The sequence below is a fragment of the Harpia harpyja genome, chromosome 14 (genome assembly GCF_026419915.1).
Source record: "Harpia harpyja isolate bHarHar1 chromosome 14, bHarHar1 primary haplotype, whole genome shotgun sequence".
Taxonomy (NCBI): Eukaryota; Metazoa; Chordata; class Aves; order Accipitriformes; family Accipitridae; genus Harpia; species Harpia harpyja.
The window spans coordinates 18,179,840-18,198,410 of NC_068953.1; the positions used below are offsets into that span (position 1 = coordinate 18,179,840).

Sequence of the window (18,571 nt, forward strand, 5' to 3'; positions counted from 1 at the left end):
TAGCTCTATTGGGTTTGACAGCGAGGATCCAAAGTGTTCGACACCTCAAAGGCAGCTCTGTACAACAGGCTTCTATCACTTCTGATTATTTTGTGTATCATAAAATCATTGCAAAAAATAACATCCCTAAGGCATGAGCTGAGCATTATACACAAAAGGTTAATGTTGTGTTGTACGGAGGATAGGGGATGTCTCAAGAATTACTGCAGAGTGAGCTAAGGTATAAATTCCTGCATGTCATACTACTCTGCAGTACCTGCCAGTGTACACGACTTAAACATGCGGTAAATACAAGGTAAACTGCTCCTCAGTGAAAGCTGTTCTTCATGTGTACTGGAGGGTGAGCATATGCCCTTAGACAGTAGCTGACACAGTGTGTCTTCACCCCCTCTCCTAGCCTGCAGAAACCTGTTTGTGTGCCCATTTTCCCGTAAAGGTGTAAATAGAGTGGAAGGACTGGAAGCCACAGGCAAGGCCAAGCTTGGCTGCTGTTTCTCAGCTAAGTGCTCGGTTCATTAAGAGTCTTTTAAGTGGGGGACGACTGTGAGTTTGAGGGTGCAAGAGTTCATCCTGGGTTACTCAAAGAACTACCTGGGAGGTGCTCTGGGGGTTTGTCAGAAGATCCTTCCTGAGAGAACAGACGACCACCATCCAGCTCTGAAGAAAGATGAGGTCTCAAGTTTGAGAGAGCTCAGAAAGGTGGAGGATCGCATCCTCTCACAGCTTTTTCTGGGCATGTGGTTGTTCTTACCCACTGTGTACCTGACCTGTGCCTGGTTGCTGTCTGATGGATACATTTTGTGCCTTCCCTTCCATCACTGCTCCGTCAGCTTCACTTGCAGCATCCTCTGCTAAGATGGTATCTCCACTTCCTTAATAAATGAGTCTAGTCTCTCCATTGATAAAATCTCCCTTTTTCCTACATCTTATCACTGCTGTTATGGAACAAAGAGATATCAGCAAGCTGTAGATCTGTAAATGTTCTTTCATTCATCCATGGTATTTCAGCTTTCCACTTTTCAATGAGCTCCTCGGAGTGCTGTCAGTTTCTGAGCTGAGGAGTGTCAGAGTTGATGGAAAATGACCTTCTCCAAAGGCACTCTATATTCTGAACAAATCTTTTTACTGATTGTTTAACCAGTCCCATACAGTGCACTTCTCTTCCCAGCCACCTCCTCCCATTCCTCCCCTGAATTTTTATCATTACTGGATCTGTGGTCTTCCAAAGTGATTCATTTACTGACAGCCATCTATTTTCCGCAGAAGCAGTTTAAACTCTTGGCTACTTGTTGCAATACCTGAGTGTGTAGGCTAATTATATAAACACTTGAAAGAAGGTGAGGGAAGCTTGCTTATTTCTGTCAGTGGTTTTGACTCATTTGATCTGGTTATTGGAGAGCCGGCTGGAACAGAAAGTTCTGGGAGATTTGAGGAGCAGGTTGGGGAGGAACATTAAGAAATACACAAGCAGCTTTTCTATTTTCATAGATCTATCTATTTTAATGTCTGAGAGACCAGCATGATCATCTAGTCTAACCTCCTGCATAGTAATGGCTGAAGAACATCATCCAATAATTTCTGCATCAAAGCACGCTGAAAGGCACTTTGTACAGGACTTTTGAACAACCCCAGAATTAGGTAATTTAGAATGCATTGGTGACTTGGACTGTTCTTCCACAGGAAAGGATACACCTGTAAAATAGTCCCTTATGTAAAAAGCCCATGTTGAGACAGTCTACAATAGTGAGACAGGCATAATCCTGGCTTGCTCTTCTGAAAAGCAGAGAGGGGAATGAATAGCTGGAATAGGCTCAGCCACCCACCCTTCTTGAACACTGGTGTGGAGCCATATGCCTTTAGTAATGTCTTTCCCAGGTCAGAGACATGAGAACGGAAGGAAGACACAGTGACCTGTTAAGCCTTGACACTTTCCTACTGTGACAAAGTCAAATGAAACGGATAGATCTCCAGAGACTGTGATTATTGCCTCAACACTGAAAAGTTCGGAAGGACCAAACCCCATGGATCTTGCATGAAGTTTTGCCTTGACCTAAGTCAGTAATGTGCTTGAATGAAGCTGTCTTTGAAGACTTGCTGGACTGAAGTAGTGGCCGTACAGTCCCATTGTGGCTACTTCTTTAAAAGCAAGAGGACATTTTAGTAAGGGAGACTGAATGTAGTATGGACGCCAAAAGACAGAAAATACTGTTAAATAAGGATTAGGGCTGTTGTTAATTAAGATGAGATGACTGGTGTATAAACAGAAAGTCAGGCAATTCACTGGGAAGAAGTTGTTTTGGCTGAAAGTTTTGTGGAGAACAAATTCAGAATTTGGTACAGCTGTGCTGTCTAAAACATTTCTTTTCCCAGTTTGCCTCAAAAAAGTTGCCTGGTTTCCTCAGTTTTCCTCAAAATCAGATTCTTAAACAATTTAAAGGTCAAAAATTACTTTCTGTTTTTCAGTTCAGCTAGTAAATTTTAAAAAATAAATCTTTTATTGCTGTAAAAGTGGCTCAAAAGCCAGGGACCGTACAGTAGCTTCCAAACTGCAGCAAGAGCCATGGAACAATTTCCTTCTCATGCCATGTTGTGCACTGTGGACAGCTTCCAGCTTCCACCTCTACTTGGCCTAGAGCTAGAGGAACACTTGGCTGCTTGCGTTCGCTCTAAGTTTTCTACACTATTCCTTCCTGTTATGCAGGAGATTTGAAGAAATAAAAGTTGTTAAGATTCAATGCAAAATACTAATGTATAACACTGCCAAACTCTTTCAAGAGAGTAAGGTTCCCTTCCTGCTCACAAGTGGTTAGAAAGCAGATATTAGTGGGTTTGCCTTCTGGGATCTTTTTGGAGGCCTCACATTCTCTTACCCATCCATTCAGTGATCCTTCTCTGGTGGAATTGTTTGTGTTTCTTAATTTCAGTTTATTGGTGGCATGGAGAAGTGCCTTACATATGCTGTAACCCGTGCTGGCAAAATGTTATATTGACTCATGACCTTGAAAGGCACATTCGGAACAGGAAGGGAGGAATTATACAAATAATTGACATTGCTAGCTGTATTTCCTATTCTTTGCCGTAACATCTTTGCCATTAAGTGCCTCAAACTTTTCAACTTCAATGCAGCTAGCATTTAGTTCACTGGACAGTCTGGATGCATAGATGGTTGGATGGACGATAGATGAATTTCCTAGCTATTGTTATATTTCTAGGTACATAGTTTGAACAGAATGAAATTTTACAGAATGCCAATATGAGAGAAACATTCTTAACTCACACATACATGCATACCTATACTATTTCTACATCATGAGCTGCAATATATTTAGTATGTAACTCTGATGACTTTAATTACTAGTTCATACATACCAGAATAGAAGAACAATTAATAATAAAAACTTAGTACTATTTAGTGATATCAGCTGCAGATCTTAAAAGGGTTTCCAAAGGAAGAAAGGCATCATTTTACAAATGGGAAAAATGAAGGCAGAAAGAGGAACTTACATGGCCAAGATTCACTGGCAGGATTGGGAAGAGAACAGCTGTCTTCTGAATTTTGGTTAAGCATCTAAATCTCAGCCATCTTCAAGCTAACACTGCATCAGGGCACCTTAATTGTCAAACAAGTGGTTTTGATTCAGGGCCTTGTATTCTCTGTATCTGAGACAAGTCTCCTGTCTCCCCTGGCCAGATACAGCCTGCAACCTCATTTCAGACCTAGCTATGTAGGTTTGAGGTCCTTTTGCTTGTTACACTACCATAACACTATGGTGTGTGTTAATGTTTGGCTTTTGGCAAAAGCTTAGGAAAGATTTATTCTGCTACTGTCAAGGAGAAGTTTCTCTTCCCCTGCTGTATGGTCTATTCACCAACTGTTGCTACCTACCCGGAACTATTGTTATGGGTACCATAACTCTAGAATCTAAAGTGGAGGATTTTTCCTAATCCTACAATGCTAGAATTCTGTAAGGCAGCAAAAGGTAAGTATTTCAAAGCACTGAGAGACTACAAGTGCTTGGCCTAGGAGAAAAACAAAACTCTGATATGCTTAGGCTGATAACAAAAGTGTTCTTGCTTCAACAGGAAGATTATATGGATGCAGGGACCCAAATATCTGCATTGGACTTTTCCTGGCTCGTAGCCTCATGAAAGAGTGGACAAGGCTTTGGGAGGGCAGAATACGGTCTCAACCTTCTACTAGACCTTGTTTTGGAGTCCAAGCCCTCTATCTCCTGCAGACTCTTCTGCAAAGCCTGTTTGGTTTTTGCTTCTTATTTTAGTGCATGTTAGGATGATATTTAGTCCTCAATATATAGCTTGCATTCCATGCAAAAAAGCTTTTCATTTTGATGAAGGAGCCAACCTTGGAGTAGAAATTCTTACTGAGTATAGTATTTTCAATTGAATTGTCATAGACTGATTCAAACTGCCATGATCATTTATTACCTTTGAAAGATTTAATTTAGTCAACAGCTGCAGTTCTCATGGAACCGTATGATATGTGCAGTAGCAGTGAAAACGGAGAAACAAAAAATCCACTTTAAAATATTTCTTTAATGTTTAGCTTTCTTCTCCTATTAGGTAATGATTAATAGACACAGAGGGGGAAAAAACGAGCTTTTATTATTTTCATCTGAATGTTAAGAGGTGCTTTGTGAACAACCATAATTTCAGGGACTGCTTTGTCAGAAGAATTTCATGGATGGTACTTTGTTAAGCTGATTAATTGTTTTAATTAGTCAGTAAAACACTATTTAGGATGAAACATATGACACTCACAAAATTTGATCATTCTTAGTCACAACAGTATATGACTAACCTCTCCTACCAGTAACTGCCAGAAACATACTTGGAAATTACGTTTTATGAGGTTACCTTGAAAATTAACATATACGATATTAATTTTATAGGTGTAAAGAAACCCATTCAGTCATGTCTGCAATATTAAACTGTAGCAATAAATAATCGTAAAGGAAAATAAATAGGTTCTATGAGGCAAAAATCCAGGAGACGGGTCCACAGAGAGGTGCCACCTTGCAGAACTCGATTCTTTCTTGTTCTGAGAATAATAAAGAAACTGATTTGTAGCAATATTATTTCTCATTTTCTCAGAGGCTCCCAGAGCACACTGAGGTCTATACTCCCAGCTGGCCTCAGACAACATGGGGTCCTTTTCCAAAGATCAGATTCCCTCTCCATCCCCTGCTCTCTCTTTTGATCACCTCATCTCCTCAAACTAGACATCTCCCTGTGCTCTCCCTTCCCATCCCCCAGAAACCTCCATCTCTTCAAACCAGGACTTACCACATCTCCAGCCTTCCCCTCCTTTCCTAGCCCTCAGCCACAGCCTCAGCATGGCTCTCCTGCTGTGGGAAGTTAGTGCCCTAAGAAAACCTGGGAGATGCTCTTTCTGTTTGTAGAAGAGAAAATGGTGAATAAAGATAAAATGTTTCATAGCAGAAGGAACAAAGGGGTAAGTCTTCCACCTACCAGATGCAGAAGGACCAGGCATTGTCTGGTCTTTTGGGCTTGATTCTCCTTTCTACTTTTCTCCCTGTGTGCTCTCACAACAGTGTGGAATTGTCTGAATAGAAATGAAAACCAGAGGATTAATGTTGGGCAGCAATGCTCATTATTCAGCATAAAGGAACTTGACTTGTTTCCCTGCACAGCTGAGATTTAGTCCCAGGGCTCCTGTTGACTCCTGCCCCCCAGAAATCCCAAGGCTTCAGGTAGTGATCAGTTCTGTTCACTATGGCTGAATATTCCCTGCAAAACTTTTTCCAAGGAGATTTTTCCCTTCCAAAGCACTTTCCTTTCTACCTCTCCCTACTGAAAAGTTCTGCTGAAGTGGCACTCACTTTTAATACACAAATTAGAATAGAATAGAATAGAATAGAATAGAATAGAATAGAATAGAATAGAATAGAATAGAATATTGTGCCACAGGACTCAGGTTTATCTTCACAACTCTCTTGGTTGCATTCCTCCATCCATTGGAATTTCTCCTAACCCTGAACACCTTTGACTGTATTATACTAAATAGTATGGCACATATATGTCATACAACAATATGGATTAATCGTGTTGTGGTTAATGTCAGTAATCCAAGTCACATTGATTTGAGAATGGAGAAGCATGAACTTCAAAGGTGTAGAATTACCAGTGCTGTGGCAGTTCCCAGATGTTTAGAAGTGGCGTGCTGGGCTGGTATTTAGCACCATATTCCCTATTTACTTCCTAAGTTATATGGCTGCTTATGTTCACCATCCTTATAAGTGTTCACGTTTGTTCTGTTCTTAGTGTGACTCTTGCTGGCATTGCATGTAAAGCATTCTACGGGTGGTTACAGACTGTATTTTTCTTTCATGTGCACATCTCATTAATGTCTGCCTGTCTTCATTAGTTGCCATCCATTGTCTGGAGAATGTAGCTGCAAAGCTGGCTGGGCTGGATTGTACTGCAATGAAACCTGTCCCCCTGGATACTACGGCGAAGGCTGCCAGCTGACCTGCCCTTGCCAGAACGGTGCAGATTGTGACAGCATCACAGGAAAGTGTATGTGTGCACCAGGATATATGGTAAGTGAGAGCTGGGAATAATGGGACATTTCATAAGGTGCCTGCAAAAAATTAAAGAGCATTTTAGTCTGATTTCAAATAATATTTGCATAAAAGTGGCCAAATGCAGGTAATTTTTCCGCATTCTATTATAAGTCCACATAATTCTCCTTTGATCAGTGTCAACTTATTACTTATGGTTATTTACTTAACATCAGTATTGTAAGTTTATTACTGTTACAAGGATAAAGACACAGTTTCCCATCTTATATTCTAAGTCAAGACATCACAAAAAAGATGTCAGATTATTGTCTGCCTGGAAGAGCAGAAAAAGAATTCTCATGGCCTTTCAGCATGTTCCTTGTCAGTCACACTGTGATATTAATAGATGAAGATCTTTTAAAATGTTACAAATGATAGAGCAATTTATGTCTTTTCTGAGCATATATGGCAGGTGTCTTTTACCTGAGCATCAGAAAGAGCTTCAGACATTCTGAGGCAAACAAGTGTTACGTTTTATAGATGAGATATAAAATGGCTGAAGAAATCAGCCAAGATGAAACAACAAAAATTCAGAATTAACAATTGTCAGGTTGCAGCAGAAAGTATTAGGACATGGATCCAGGTGTCCAGTCCTGCTACTGCTGGGCATAATGGAAGTCTTGCTAGTAAGTTCCCTGGTCATCCATATATGAAGCACCTCTTTACTTCAGGAGTGCACCATGGAAGAGATCTGCAGGCTATGTTTAAGAAACAATACTTCATAAAGAAAAAAAATTATTTTCAAGAGAGAATTCCACCACAACTTCATTAGCAGTTGTCTTTCTGTAATTTGTGTCCTTATTTTACATGATCTGTCCCCACAGGCTTATCTATATGTTTTCTATACTATTATAGTAATTATTAGTAATAATTAGTAAGTTTACTAGAAATCAAGCTTCAGATTCAAAGACATTCCCAATATTTTTAGAACTTCCCCTGACATTTAGCAGCCAACTAAAATGTGCAGCCTCCTAGATGAGTTTTACCCTCTATTGTTTTAAGTTACAGCTTCAAAGTGAGTTGAATAAATATTTTCAAATACTAGGGAACATGAGATGTGATCTTTGACCATGTTGTAGATCTTTTGACTTGCATTTATGAAACATGGTGGACATCATACCAGGTAGCTTTAGAAACAATGGGAGCGGAATGGCATGTTGGATCTGGACAGCAGAGCAGCCAAGTCCTACCATCAGCACCCACGGCAGTGTTTAGGGTTTTCTAGAAAGAAACGTTGTGGTATTCTGCAGGGACATACATTGCTGTCATCTATAGGGAAAGGCTGCACAGCTGTGTGACAAGATCCATAGTGTGGGAGTCCTATATGAGATTAGTGGGATGCTAAAGACTTTTTAGCCTCCCTCCCTTTTAAATCCACACCTGAGCTCGTGATCACCAACTGTCATCTCCCGAACTGTGGAACTGGAGTTATGGCTTAAAGACACTTCTGTTCTCTGCTGCGTGTCAACAGCTGAACCTGAAAGTTGGGGCTTCTGTCTAATTTCCAGGGGTTCTCTCAATGACAGGTGTAAACAGATTTATTTAGGTGTGAGGGGTAGGACTGTCAAAAGCTTCTATGCAAGACACTAGTACTTAGAGATGTAAAAAAAAAGAAGAAAAAGGCTTTGAGGTTTGATTCTCCACTCACTCACACTAACAGAAAACAAGACTTTATCTTCTCTATACAGTAGTGATACACAAGTATTAATATAAAGCGGAGGAAAGAACGAAGGCAGCAGCATGTTAGTAACAAATGCAAAAGGAAATATACCAAGATCATCCTTCTTATAAGGAATGCGGTTCAAGTTTGCAGCACAAAAATACTTTGGGACCCTTTACTGTACACATTTAAAAAAAAGCATAGTTTGTCCAATATATATTGCTCTAAGACAGTATTATTGCAGGCATGAAGTCTGGGAAGTTCCTATTGCATTGCTTCAAAATAATATTTAATCTCATAATAAAGAGCTTTCTTGCATTGACATTTAAACAGCTTGGTTATTGAGGATAGCTCTATAATCACTGAAGCATATTTAGGCATTAGTATCATTGCTCTCTCATAATATACTATAATCTCTGACAATTAGTCCATGAGGGGAAGTAAAGCCTTGAAATTGCTAATTTATTGCCTCTGAAGCATATTTGTCATTCGTATGCATGCCAGATGACTTGAGTTGCAATGGTTCTTTCAAATGCTAGAGAACATAGGCTGTAAAGAAAACTTGACAGGAACTTTTACTTCCTACCCTGGAATGGTGGTGTCCTGCTGAGCTGCTCTTGCTGTATGCTCCATCCTCTGGGCAGGGAGAAGGTGTCAGCACTGCTTCACGATGCAGCCTGCAGGTCATGTGAAAGATGCTGTGGGGCCAGAACCCTCTCAAGGCTTGAAGTAGCTTATTTCAGTGACACATTCAAGACCAGACTTTGCCTTCAAATATGCATGCCTGCCTCTTGCTGAGGCAATGGGGAGCTTTGCCTGCGGGTAGAATTTTGCCCTTGAATTCGGGTAGCCTGCAAGCAAGCGGCGTGACTGTTCATGAATGCAGGATGTCTCTTTTGGCAGCACTGACAATAGAGTGATGCTAGTACAGAACTGGGCAGAGCTAATTATTCAGAAAAGCCATAAATGAATCCCTCTTGCTTTTTCTAGCATGAGGCTTCGCTGATGCAGCTACAGGGTCAGGAGTTTTGCCATGTGATTGGAAAGAATGAAAGTGGGAGCAACATCTTTCTTACATTTTACAGAAACATTTGATCTACGCACGATCTTATATAGCGGAGCAGGCTGAAGGGTTTCTAAGTAAGGGGGAAGGAAGAGAATATCTTGGGACATGGGATATAACTGCAAAATTTAACTGCAAAGGCAGAGAGGTTGGACCCATGGGACTTTTGGGTTATGGATGCCTAGAAAACATAGGGGCCAAGAAATGACAGTCTTTTCCTGACAAAGCACTCCTCCAGCACACTTCTTTTGCACAGATGGCTTGTTTTTTAACTATGCCCTGCCTCGGCTGTGTCAGGGCAGGTGGGCTGGGTTTCAGAATGAATCATCTGCAATCGCAGCCAAAACAGGGACATTTTGTTGGGATGCAGAACAAGCCATTAAAAACACAAAGCATCTGGTCACCTTTATTAAATGTATTAAGTGGAAAGGCAGCCATCCCATAGGTTGACATGTACGTGAGCAGAGCACTTAATTTTTGGAAGTTAGGCAGAGTCAAATTTTAAAATAAAAATCTACATTGTAGCTCAGAAAATAATACATTATTTATTAGCTGTGACATTTCCAAAAATTCAAATGGCAAAGCTAAATATTGGTGAGCTTGCAGTTTTGGATAGAATTTGAAAACATTTTATGTCTTCTTTTTTTGATTAATATTTTGGGTCAGACTCAACAACCAGATTTGCACACACCTAGCTCTGAAAACAAACTACACTGTTATAAAGATGTTATTGGGTACCGGTAGAGGTTATTTGTGTGAGGTTCTGATATGACAGCTCACACTAGGGGATTGCACTATTTTAACTGTATGAGTGTCTAAACCACAGTGCAGACGCTATGTGTAGATTTGACTGAAGAGGTAGCTGAGAAATCTGAGTGATCCACAATTATACCCGAAACAGCCCAGTTCTTGAAGGCAGCATACAGGACAATAAAAATAGGGTAATAGGAGTGGAGGAGACACAACAAAATCTTCTTCCCCAATATCACAGAGCATGTCTAGAGCTACTCCAGTAGTAAAGTCCACACTGCAGGCCTGTTGGAAAACCTGTTCTTATTGCATCTCACTTGTGAAGGGAGAATGAAGGTTGTATCAATTTAATTAAGGTAATTGCAGGGAATCATCATTATAAGCATGCCAATAGGGCACTTCCCTGAAACTGGTATTTTTAACATATTTGAGGATTACCTCTTAGCACACATATGATGTAATTGCCAGGAATGCTTTTCTGAAGAATGGTTTTGAAAAGCCATTCTACTGCCATCTCATTTGTGGCAAGAAGGAATCTGATAAAAACACACAGGGAGTACACAAAGATTAGCCTTAAAAAGTATACAGGGAGATTCTTGACTGGTAGAAATTGGATCCTTACTCCCACATGCAAATAGTCGCTCCTTGCAATAAATTACTTGGATGCAATTATGGGGGTGGTGAGAGGGGTTATACTGACTTGTACCTCCCCCTCCTTCCAAATTCTGCTTTAAGATGCTCTCTTACAGGCCTGCTGAAGTCAGTTGTGCGATAGGGATGTAAAAGAAATCAGGATTTGCCCTGTCCTCTCTTCTTTTGTTTTTGGTTCATTGAACTTTATTCCTGTAATTCAATAAATGTGGTGAAGAAGGCCAGAGGATATGAATTAAATATGACAAGAGACCACAGGAATCCTGACCTTCTGTCTCACAAGGAAATCTTGAAAACAACCCCCTGCACATACCTATCAGCATTCTAGCTACTGAAATAATTATAAATGCTATTGAAATACAACTAAGTTCACCTTCTCCATTGCACAGCTAATTGCAACTTTCCTGAAGACAGTAGCTATCTAGAGACCTCATCCTGTGATATGCCTTTGTTTCTTTATGGATGCTTTGTTTTCTTCCTTTGAAAAATGGATTTAACTTCAAATGCTTTCATTCTGTCTATTGTGGCAAGGAGATAAGTAGTTAAAACATTTCTCAGCCCAAGACACTGAGAAAACTTTAACACTTATCTATGGAATGTGCGGTCAGCTTTTACTTCGGCGGGCACTTAGGTCTATATTTCACATCTAGATGACAGAACTTATATTACTTTAAAGAGTTCATCTATTTATGCTGCAATTTTTTGAAGACCTGTCTGCTTTTATTGAACCTTGCATGCTGCCAAGCAAAGCTAGCACTTCATCACCAAAATGAAAGAATCCATTTTGACATTTTTCTATTCCTTGACTATATTGGTAGATCCCATACAAGCCACTCACAGTACAGGAAAGTATGGAAACTACAGCAGTGATGACCTCTTACTAGAAGATTTTTCAGCTTTTGGAATGTCACTTGGATTCCCTAAGACTTCCCAAGATATATCCCAGTACTGTGCATCTATAGCCATTTGCATCTCCTGTTGACGTTGCATCAAAATTGCATTTTAAAAACATAATAAAATAATGCCTTTCAAATATATCCTTATATAAGTGCTCATGTATATATGTCTCCAGCTGAGCTTAGTGGGAACCTGTGCACTTAAGGACTGAAACACAGGCTTAATCTGGGTCTAGAAGTCCATAATTTTGTCTAGCATGCCAGAGTTTCTCAACATAATGCTTTCTGTGCCACAGAGGTGAAAATTGCTTCCAAGGTTTACATGTACATGCCTGCACATTGGCGTAAAAGTCAGCCCCTGTAACACACAATAAAGAGTAGCTCGAGCATTTAGTAAAAATAAATGTATATTACAGTATTATAAACATATTCAAATGCATAGCAAATGTATAACAAACTTTGTAACAGATAATCTCTCAGTCAGTACAAACACCCCCCACACACAGTCTCAGGCCAGTCTTAGTCTGCCCCATGCCTACTTAATGAGTAAAATGACCAGTTTACCCTTCCATAGAAATGAGGAGGACCATAATTTTGTGTTATCTATAGAGGTCATAAGGAACTTACAGGTCTAGTCTGTTGAGTATTCCAGCCACGACTGACTTCCTTCTGGTGCATACAATATCTCTTTTTCCCTGAAGAAAACATACAGGAGAGAAGAAACAATCTTTCTCTCTATATTTAAAAAAAAATTGAATCCTGCTCTCCTGTCCTACACCTTTAAAATTCTCTCTGTTGTCTAAAAGAGAAAAAAAAGTAAATAGAAAGGAGCACCTTATCTTATCTTCAATTGAATATTCCCTGAAGGACCGAAATCCCAGGTAGGTCTGGAGGAATTTGAAGAATCATTGCCTGTAGGTGTTTTCTAAACGCTCAAGGTTGATAAATACAAATTTATCAGAATATTCCCTCTCTTCTACATATTTGCTTTCATCTTTATTCTAAATGTATCATCCTTCACCACTTCAGAAGGAAGTGGGAAAAAATGAATGAGACTTCTTTATCTTATAAGCCCCTGGTTCAGTAGTAAAGTTACTTCATAAATTTCACAAAATTCTTAATACAAAAAAAGAACCTGAGGTTGGAGATAGTGGATCTGTTTTGGGGGCTTTAACTCATTTAAATGATCTGTTTCTCTTTGTGATAATTCCAAAAGTACTTCAGTGGAAGCTCTTCTCAGAGCAACAGGGCACCTCATCAAAAGGTTTAAAAAGAAAAGACAAGGGGAAAAAATCTTCAATAGAGCCTGTGTCCTTTTATCCTTGATTTACCAAGCATATCAGTTACCCCCCTTTGTTAAGAGCTCTTTTCATTTATAGGTATAAAATAAATTCAACCATTTTATCAAGATGTTCTTGTTACCAACCACCAGTATAAATTTTACTTGCTGTAGGTGGGGAAAAGGTTTTCTGGCACAGCAGTTGCCCAATTAACTGGAGTATTACAGGCAACAGCAATAGCTTCCTCCGTCTCATTTCCTGAATTACCTAGATGCACAAGGAAGATGCATTTTCTTCTCATTGGTTTCCTATTTGTATTCATAATCCAATGTCTCAAACCCATTGCGTATGGCTAGCAGTAGTAGCAATGGGTACGCAAAAAGTCATCCATACTGTTGTGAAAGTGAGTTCAAGCGTAGGCTGTACCTGGCAGTGAGTGAATTATTAATTAATAATAAAAGTAAAACAAGTTGTCCTAAAAGTAGTGGAGCTAAAAGAGCCTTTTTTTCCACAGATTTCTATCCTTAAGTATGCCAGCCTTTCCGACCCCACCACTGCAGTAACACTGTCTCTCTGTCAGGTCTCCTGTGACACTTTAGCTAGCAAAGGACATTCAGATGGGCTCAGGGACCCCAAATTCACAAGGAGCGCAAGAGGGGAAGTCCCTGCTTGAATACAAAGAGAGTAGTCAGATGCAGCTGAAGAAACAGCAAAAAGACGTGCCAGTTTCAAAGTGTTCTGCACAGTTTTGAGAAGTTCATTTTGTCAAAGTCAGCAAGAAGGAAATGCAGTCTCTTTGATAACAGATATCAATGTGAGTTTTAGGTCTGGGGGTAAAGTAAAAGACAGGGATATGGGAAATTCAACTAAAATAACTTTTGAAAAATGGAAGATGTAACTGTGCCCTGGGAAACCATGATGGGAAAAGTTAAGAATTATATTGATGTGGAAAAGTGGATAAAGATGAAAATGCTAGTAATTGTGAGACAATCAGTCACAATAATACAATCAGGTCCTCTGTACTAACTATGGATGCATCCTAGACCCCCCTTTCCTGGTTCTGGTCTCTGAGGAATGCACTGTCCTTCGAACTTGCATTTTCTTGGTGTCTTCTAGATGGAGATAAGTCAGAAAATTCTTCTGATCATTTTTTTTAAGCTTACAGATTACTTCACAAGTGGATGTGGAACAACAAGTGGATCTCAAGCAGGCAACAAAAACCACACTGTTCCATACAGCCTAGTTAAGAGTGAGCTGGAAAATTGTTCTTGTAATTAAACTGTCTATTTCTAGTTGTACAGAAGTTTTTCTGTCAGCTGGGCTACATGTTGGAAGGTCTGAGCTTATTAACATAAATCAAAACATCTCATGCCCAATGTTTTGGTACCTTCCTCACATAAACAGAGCTGATCAGGGATCATTTGTACCTATCAGGATTTTTGCATATTCATAGACCAGAAGAAAACTACCTCTGAATTGCATCTTGATACCACTTTTCATTGATGACCTCTGAATTTTCTTACCCACTTCTCTATGCATAAAAAAAGTACATATTTATGCCCATAAAATGGCTGTACTTTTATTTTTTTGTAGGCCATTGGGACTAATAACAGACTGTAAAGTTTTGCATCCCAAGGCTACTAGGTTTGATCCAGGCCAGGTCAGTACAGATTGAAATTTACCTTCTCTTGGCTGTGCAGTGGCCTGCATGAAATGACTTTGGTCTCAGTCCAGCTCCCTGTGGATCAGTATGTGCATCACAAACCCCATTTCTATCAGCAGTGACTGGCAAATTTGCTGGCAGACTGAGCCATTTTACCATTTTACCGTCACAAACCATTGCTTCAGGTCAAGCTTGGTGGCGTGGCTGTGTGATCCATTTCAAAGTCCCTGTAGGACTATTTCTGGGGACAAACAGCACAGGTACTCAGCGCTTTTGGAACAGCACCCTTCATAAGCATTGCAAGCCACTGAGATTGTACTGCATCTTTCTTAAATGGCAGGTGCCTTCCTGAAATGCCGATCCACTTCTGAGCTGGCCCTGCTGCATGTAGACTAGGAAACAATGAACATCACCTCAATGCAAAGAAACTGGAGGTGGGCTAAAACCAGTATTTCAATAACAACTCACAAATGGATTCTTCTGGCTCTGCTTTATTACAGAAGATATCCTACATTCAGATCCCAACAGGGAAGATCATTATGGGGAGGCCACCTGCGTATTCCCAGGCTTTCAGACTAAGCCGCTCCCCTATTGATTTTTATATCAATGAACCAGCTGCTTGCTGCCTGTTAGGCTTGTTGGTGTTCTCCCCCTGGAGCTCCTATTGACCAATTAGACATTTCTGCTGGAGCACCAGCAGCCACAGCGTTTAGGAGCCTGTGTTTTCCTAAACCCTGACAGTGTTCATGTCAGCACCTGGCTGAATGAGCCATAATGAAGGGTCTCCTCTCGCTTCAGGGCATTTGTTGTATGCTTTTGAGCAGGTGAACCAGAGTATTTAACATGGTCACTGGATGCACAAGACACAGTGGGTCTCCCTCAGTTGTCGAAACTGCATCCCTTTCTTTGAATTCAATGGAATTTCTCAGACCCTTTCATGAACCACTTCTATTTCATTTTGTTTACTCATTCTCTTATCAATGTACAAGCTCCAGAAATTGTCTGTGACAGCTCAAATTCTACTTTATCAGCCCAAGTTTACCTGAACACAACTGCTAGCTTCGGTAGGATTGTCCCAGATATACAAGAGTGAAGTTTGTCTCAGTGACTGCCTCTACTAATGAGAACTTATTCACTCACACACAGTGTCTATAATTTGATAAGAACTGTGGGCAAGTCCCAGGTCTCCTCCTCTTTCTTCTTATATTTACTTTTACTTCTGGGCTCTGCTGCAGTTTTATTTACCTGAATAACTCCAAAGTTTTCGTAAGTGGGTCCAAAGGAACCAACTTCACATAGAAAGCCTGAATGCCTCTGCCTTTGTTGCTAGTTGACATATTTCCTGTATTTTATCCTTAATTGGCAATGTGGCTATGTCAAATTGCATTTCCATTCCTGTAGCCTCATTCAGAATCAGTGGAGCTCAATATTCTGTTCAGACTGAGTTATTTGATCTGAATTTTGCAGAGGAATAAACTGCTTGCCAATAGCAGTGTCTCTCTTCATCTATTAAGCTTCTAAATGTATATAGCTTTATCCACACTATGTGTGGATCTATGCATAAAAGTGTTGGTAGTTGACTCTCCTGGTAGTTCAAATTGCAAACTGGCTTCATTAAAACCACCTAAGTATAGGATTTAAGTCACAGGTTAGTTTTTCATTTTATTTTCAGTCTAACAATACTGTCAAAGGAGAAGACTTTATCCTTTACAATCAGACTGTATAAATGGAAAATCCTGGTGTGTTTTCTTATGACAAAGAGCAACAGAAATTTTACCAGATCTTGGACTCTCTTGCTTTAGGTTTTTAGTTTGGGGAAAATCTGTGAAAGTCTGAAGGGGCTCTCTGTTTATCTGCCTGTGTACAACTGCCAGGTTATTTACCAGCTTTTCAGAAGGTACATCGCAAACCCCATTAGCTTAAAGTTGACAGTGAATGTTATTCCTTTCATCCCATAGAATATCTTTTCTTTTTTAGATGCTTTCTTTTTTTTGCTTTGATCCTTTCACATGTGCTCATGCAGCTCAGAACCAAGGTCAGCCGCAGGTGTTAGCATCATCAGCCCCATACCTGCATATTTTCCATCCACATTGCTGCTTCTGTGGCTTCAGTGCTCTTAGCAAGAGACCAGCTGAGGATACCTGCTGTGTACAGCACATTTAACTCCTCCTGGACTCAGTCCATCCAGTCTGTGTGAACAAGTGTTCAGGCATGCACTGAGGTACTGAACTTGTTTGGCAGCTTCTGCTACAGAAAGATGCAGGTCTCAGCTAGTGACCACACTGGTGAATGCAGACAGTGTGCATGGTAGGGAAGTTTAAATTTGAGACTATGCTTGGACATTATCCTTAATTGTATAGTACAGCTGTAGAAGAATTCTAAAAGAAAGTTTGCAAATAATGCAAAAATACTGGGATTGTCAAATATAAAGCTAGAAACGAATTTGAGGAAAGGTTTCATGTTACTGGGTAGGTTGAAATTCAGTGTTCAAAAATGCAGAGTAATAGACAACGGGAAAATAACATTAAGTAAATACACAAAAGGGGAGTTCTAATTTAATTCATACCATTCAGGGAAAGAGATCAGGCAATCACAGTGGATAGTTTTCTGAAAAACTCAAATGAGTGCTCAGCACCAGTGAAAAAATAAACAAACCCAGAGCACCAGATAGAATAGTTAGAATGATCAGGAAGAGAACAAAACAGGATGCAAAAACCATTTTTGTGGTATTGTATAAATCCATAATATATCTAAATCTCAAATTACTGCATACAGTTTGACTGATTCCTGCTTACAAAGGATACAATGGAAGTAGCGAATGGTGACAAAGATCATCTTTTACATGGAATAGCTTCTATACAAAGAGTGACTCGATAAGCTAGAACTCAGAAAACAGATGGCTGAGGAGGGATACGATAGAGATCTATGGAACTGTGGATGGTGCATAGAACATGAACAAGGAATGGTTATTTACTATTTCTAATAACACAGGAACAAGGGGCAACCAATTAAATGATTGCACAGCAGGTTTAAAGGCAAAGATAGTGCTTTTCACAGAATGCGTAATTAAATTGTGAAATGGCTCCCATAAAATGAGAATAAGAGAGTGGGATGATTTTGCTTAGAAAAGGGGTCACCGAGGATAGATATGCGAGAGGTCTCTTACACCATGGAGGAAGGGGAAGAAGGAATACATGTTTGCTATTTATCACAGTATAAGAAGTTTCCCAATTAAAAATCAGGCAGTGAATTTGAAGCAAACAAATAAAGATAATTTTTCTCCTTTGTATTTATAATTAAACTGTGGATCTTCTTGCCAGAGGATGTCATAGAGTCTGAAAGTATAAATGATACCGTTTATTTCCTGTTTTTGCAATGTCCTTTTTGCAGAACTGTTCAGACTTGTCAGCCAGAGCCCAAATTTACTATTGCAAAAAAGTCAGGAGGCCACAATTGTTCTATGAGGTAGATCTTGGACTGTGCCACTCAGGCTATGTGGACAGAAACCATCTCTGGACAAAGATACTCCCATAAAATAGCTGGTGCAGAATTGTCATAGCCAGCTCTGATTTCTCACTCTGAAGTACACCGCACTGAAATGCTTCTCCGTATTTCCGAATGGCTTAGGTTTCTGTTAGCCACTGATCTATTCTGCCCAAATCTGGGAAAGAAAATGATGGAACTGCACGTACTGTGTTAAAATCTTTCCTTTACCATAGTGATAACTCCAGTTCAGACACCTCCATTTAAAAAAGCAGAAGAAAACAGCTTTTTTTGTCTTTACCAGTCATATTCAAGGGCTGCGGTTTAATATTTGGACATACTTAGCTAGCTTCTGTCCCACAGTTTGGACACAAGTAGGCTGTTGAGTACATCATGAAGAGCACATGTACCAAGTATATATTTCTCAGGCATGTAAATACTTTCCACTAACTTGAAATAATGCACGTTATGCCTGAGCCATTTTACCTTTTGGAACATTTAATTGTGATATGGCCGTGGTTTT

General features: G+C 39.8%; 1 protein-coding gene across 10 annotated transcripts in view; it reads left to right on the forward strand.

The window, feature by feature from the left end:
* MEGF11 (multiple EGF like domains 11) overlaps window positions 1-18,571 on the forward strand; it is a 293,615-nt gene that overhangs the window by 205,073 nt on the left and 69,971 nt on the right. For all 10 annotated transcript variants that reach the window (XM_052807167.1, XM_052807164.1, XM_052807170.1 and 7 more), the window contains one exon: window positions 6,407-6,581. In XM_052807167.1, the coding sequence (XP_052663127.1) occupies window positions 6,407-6,581 (175 nt within the window). The remainder of the gene's footprint in view (window positions 1-6,406; window positions 6,582-18,571) is intronic.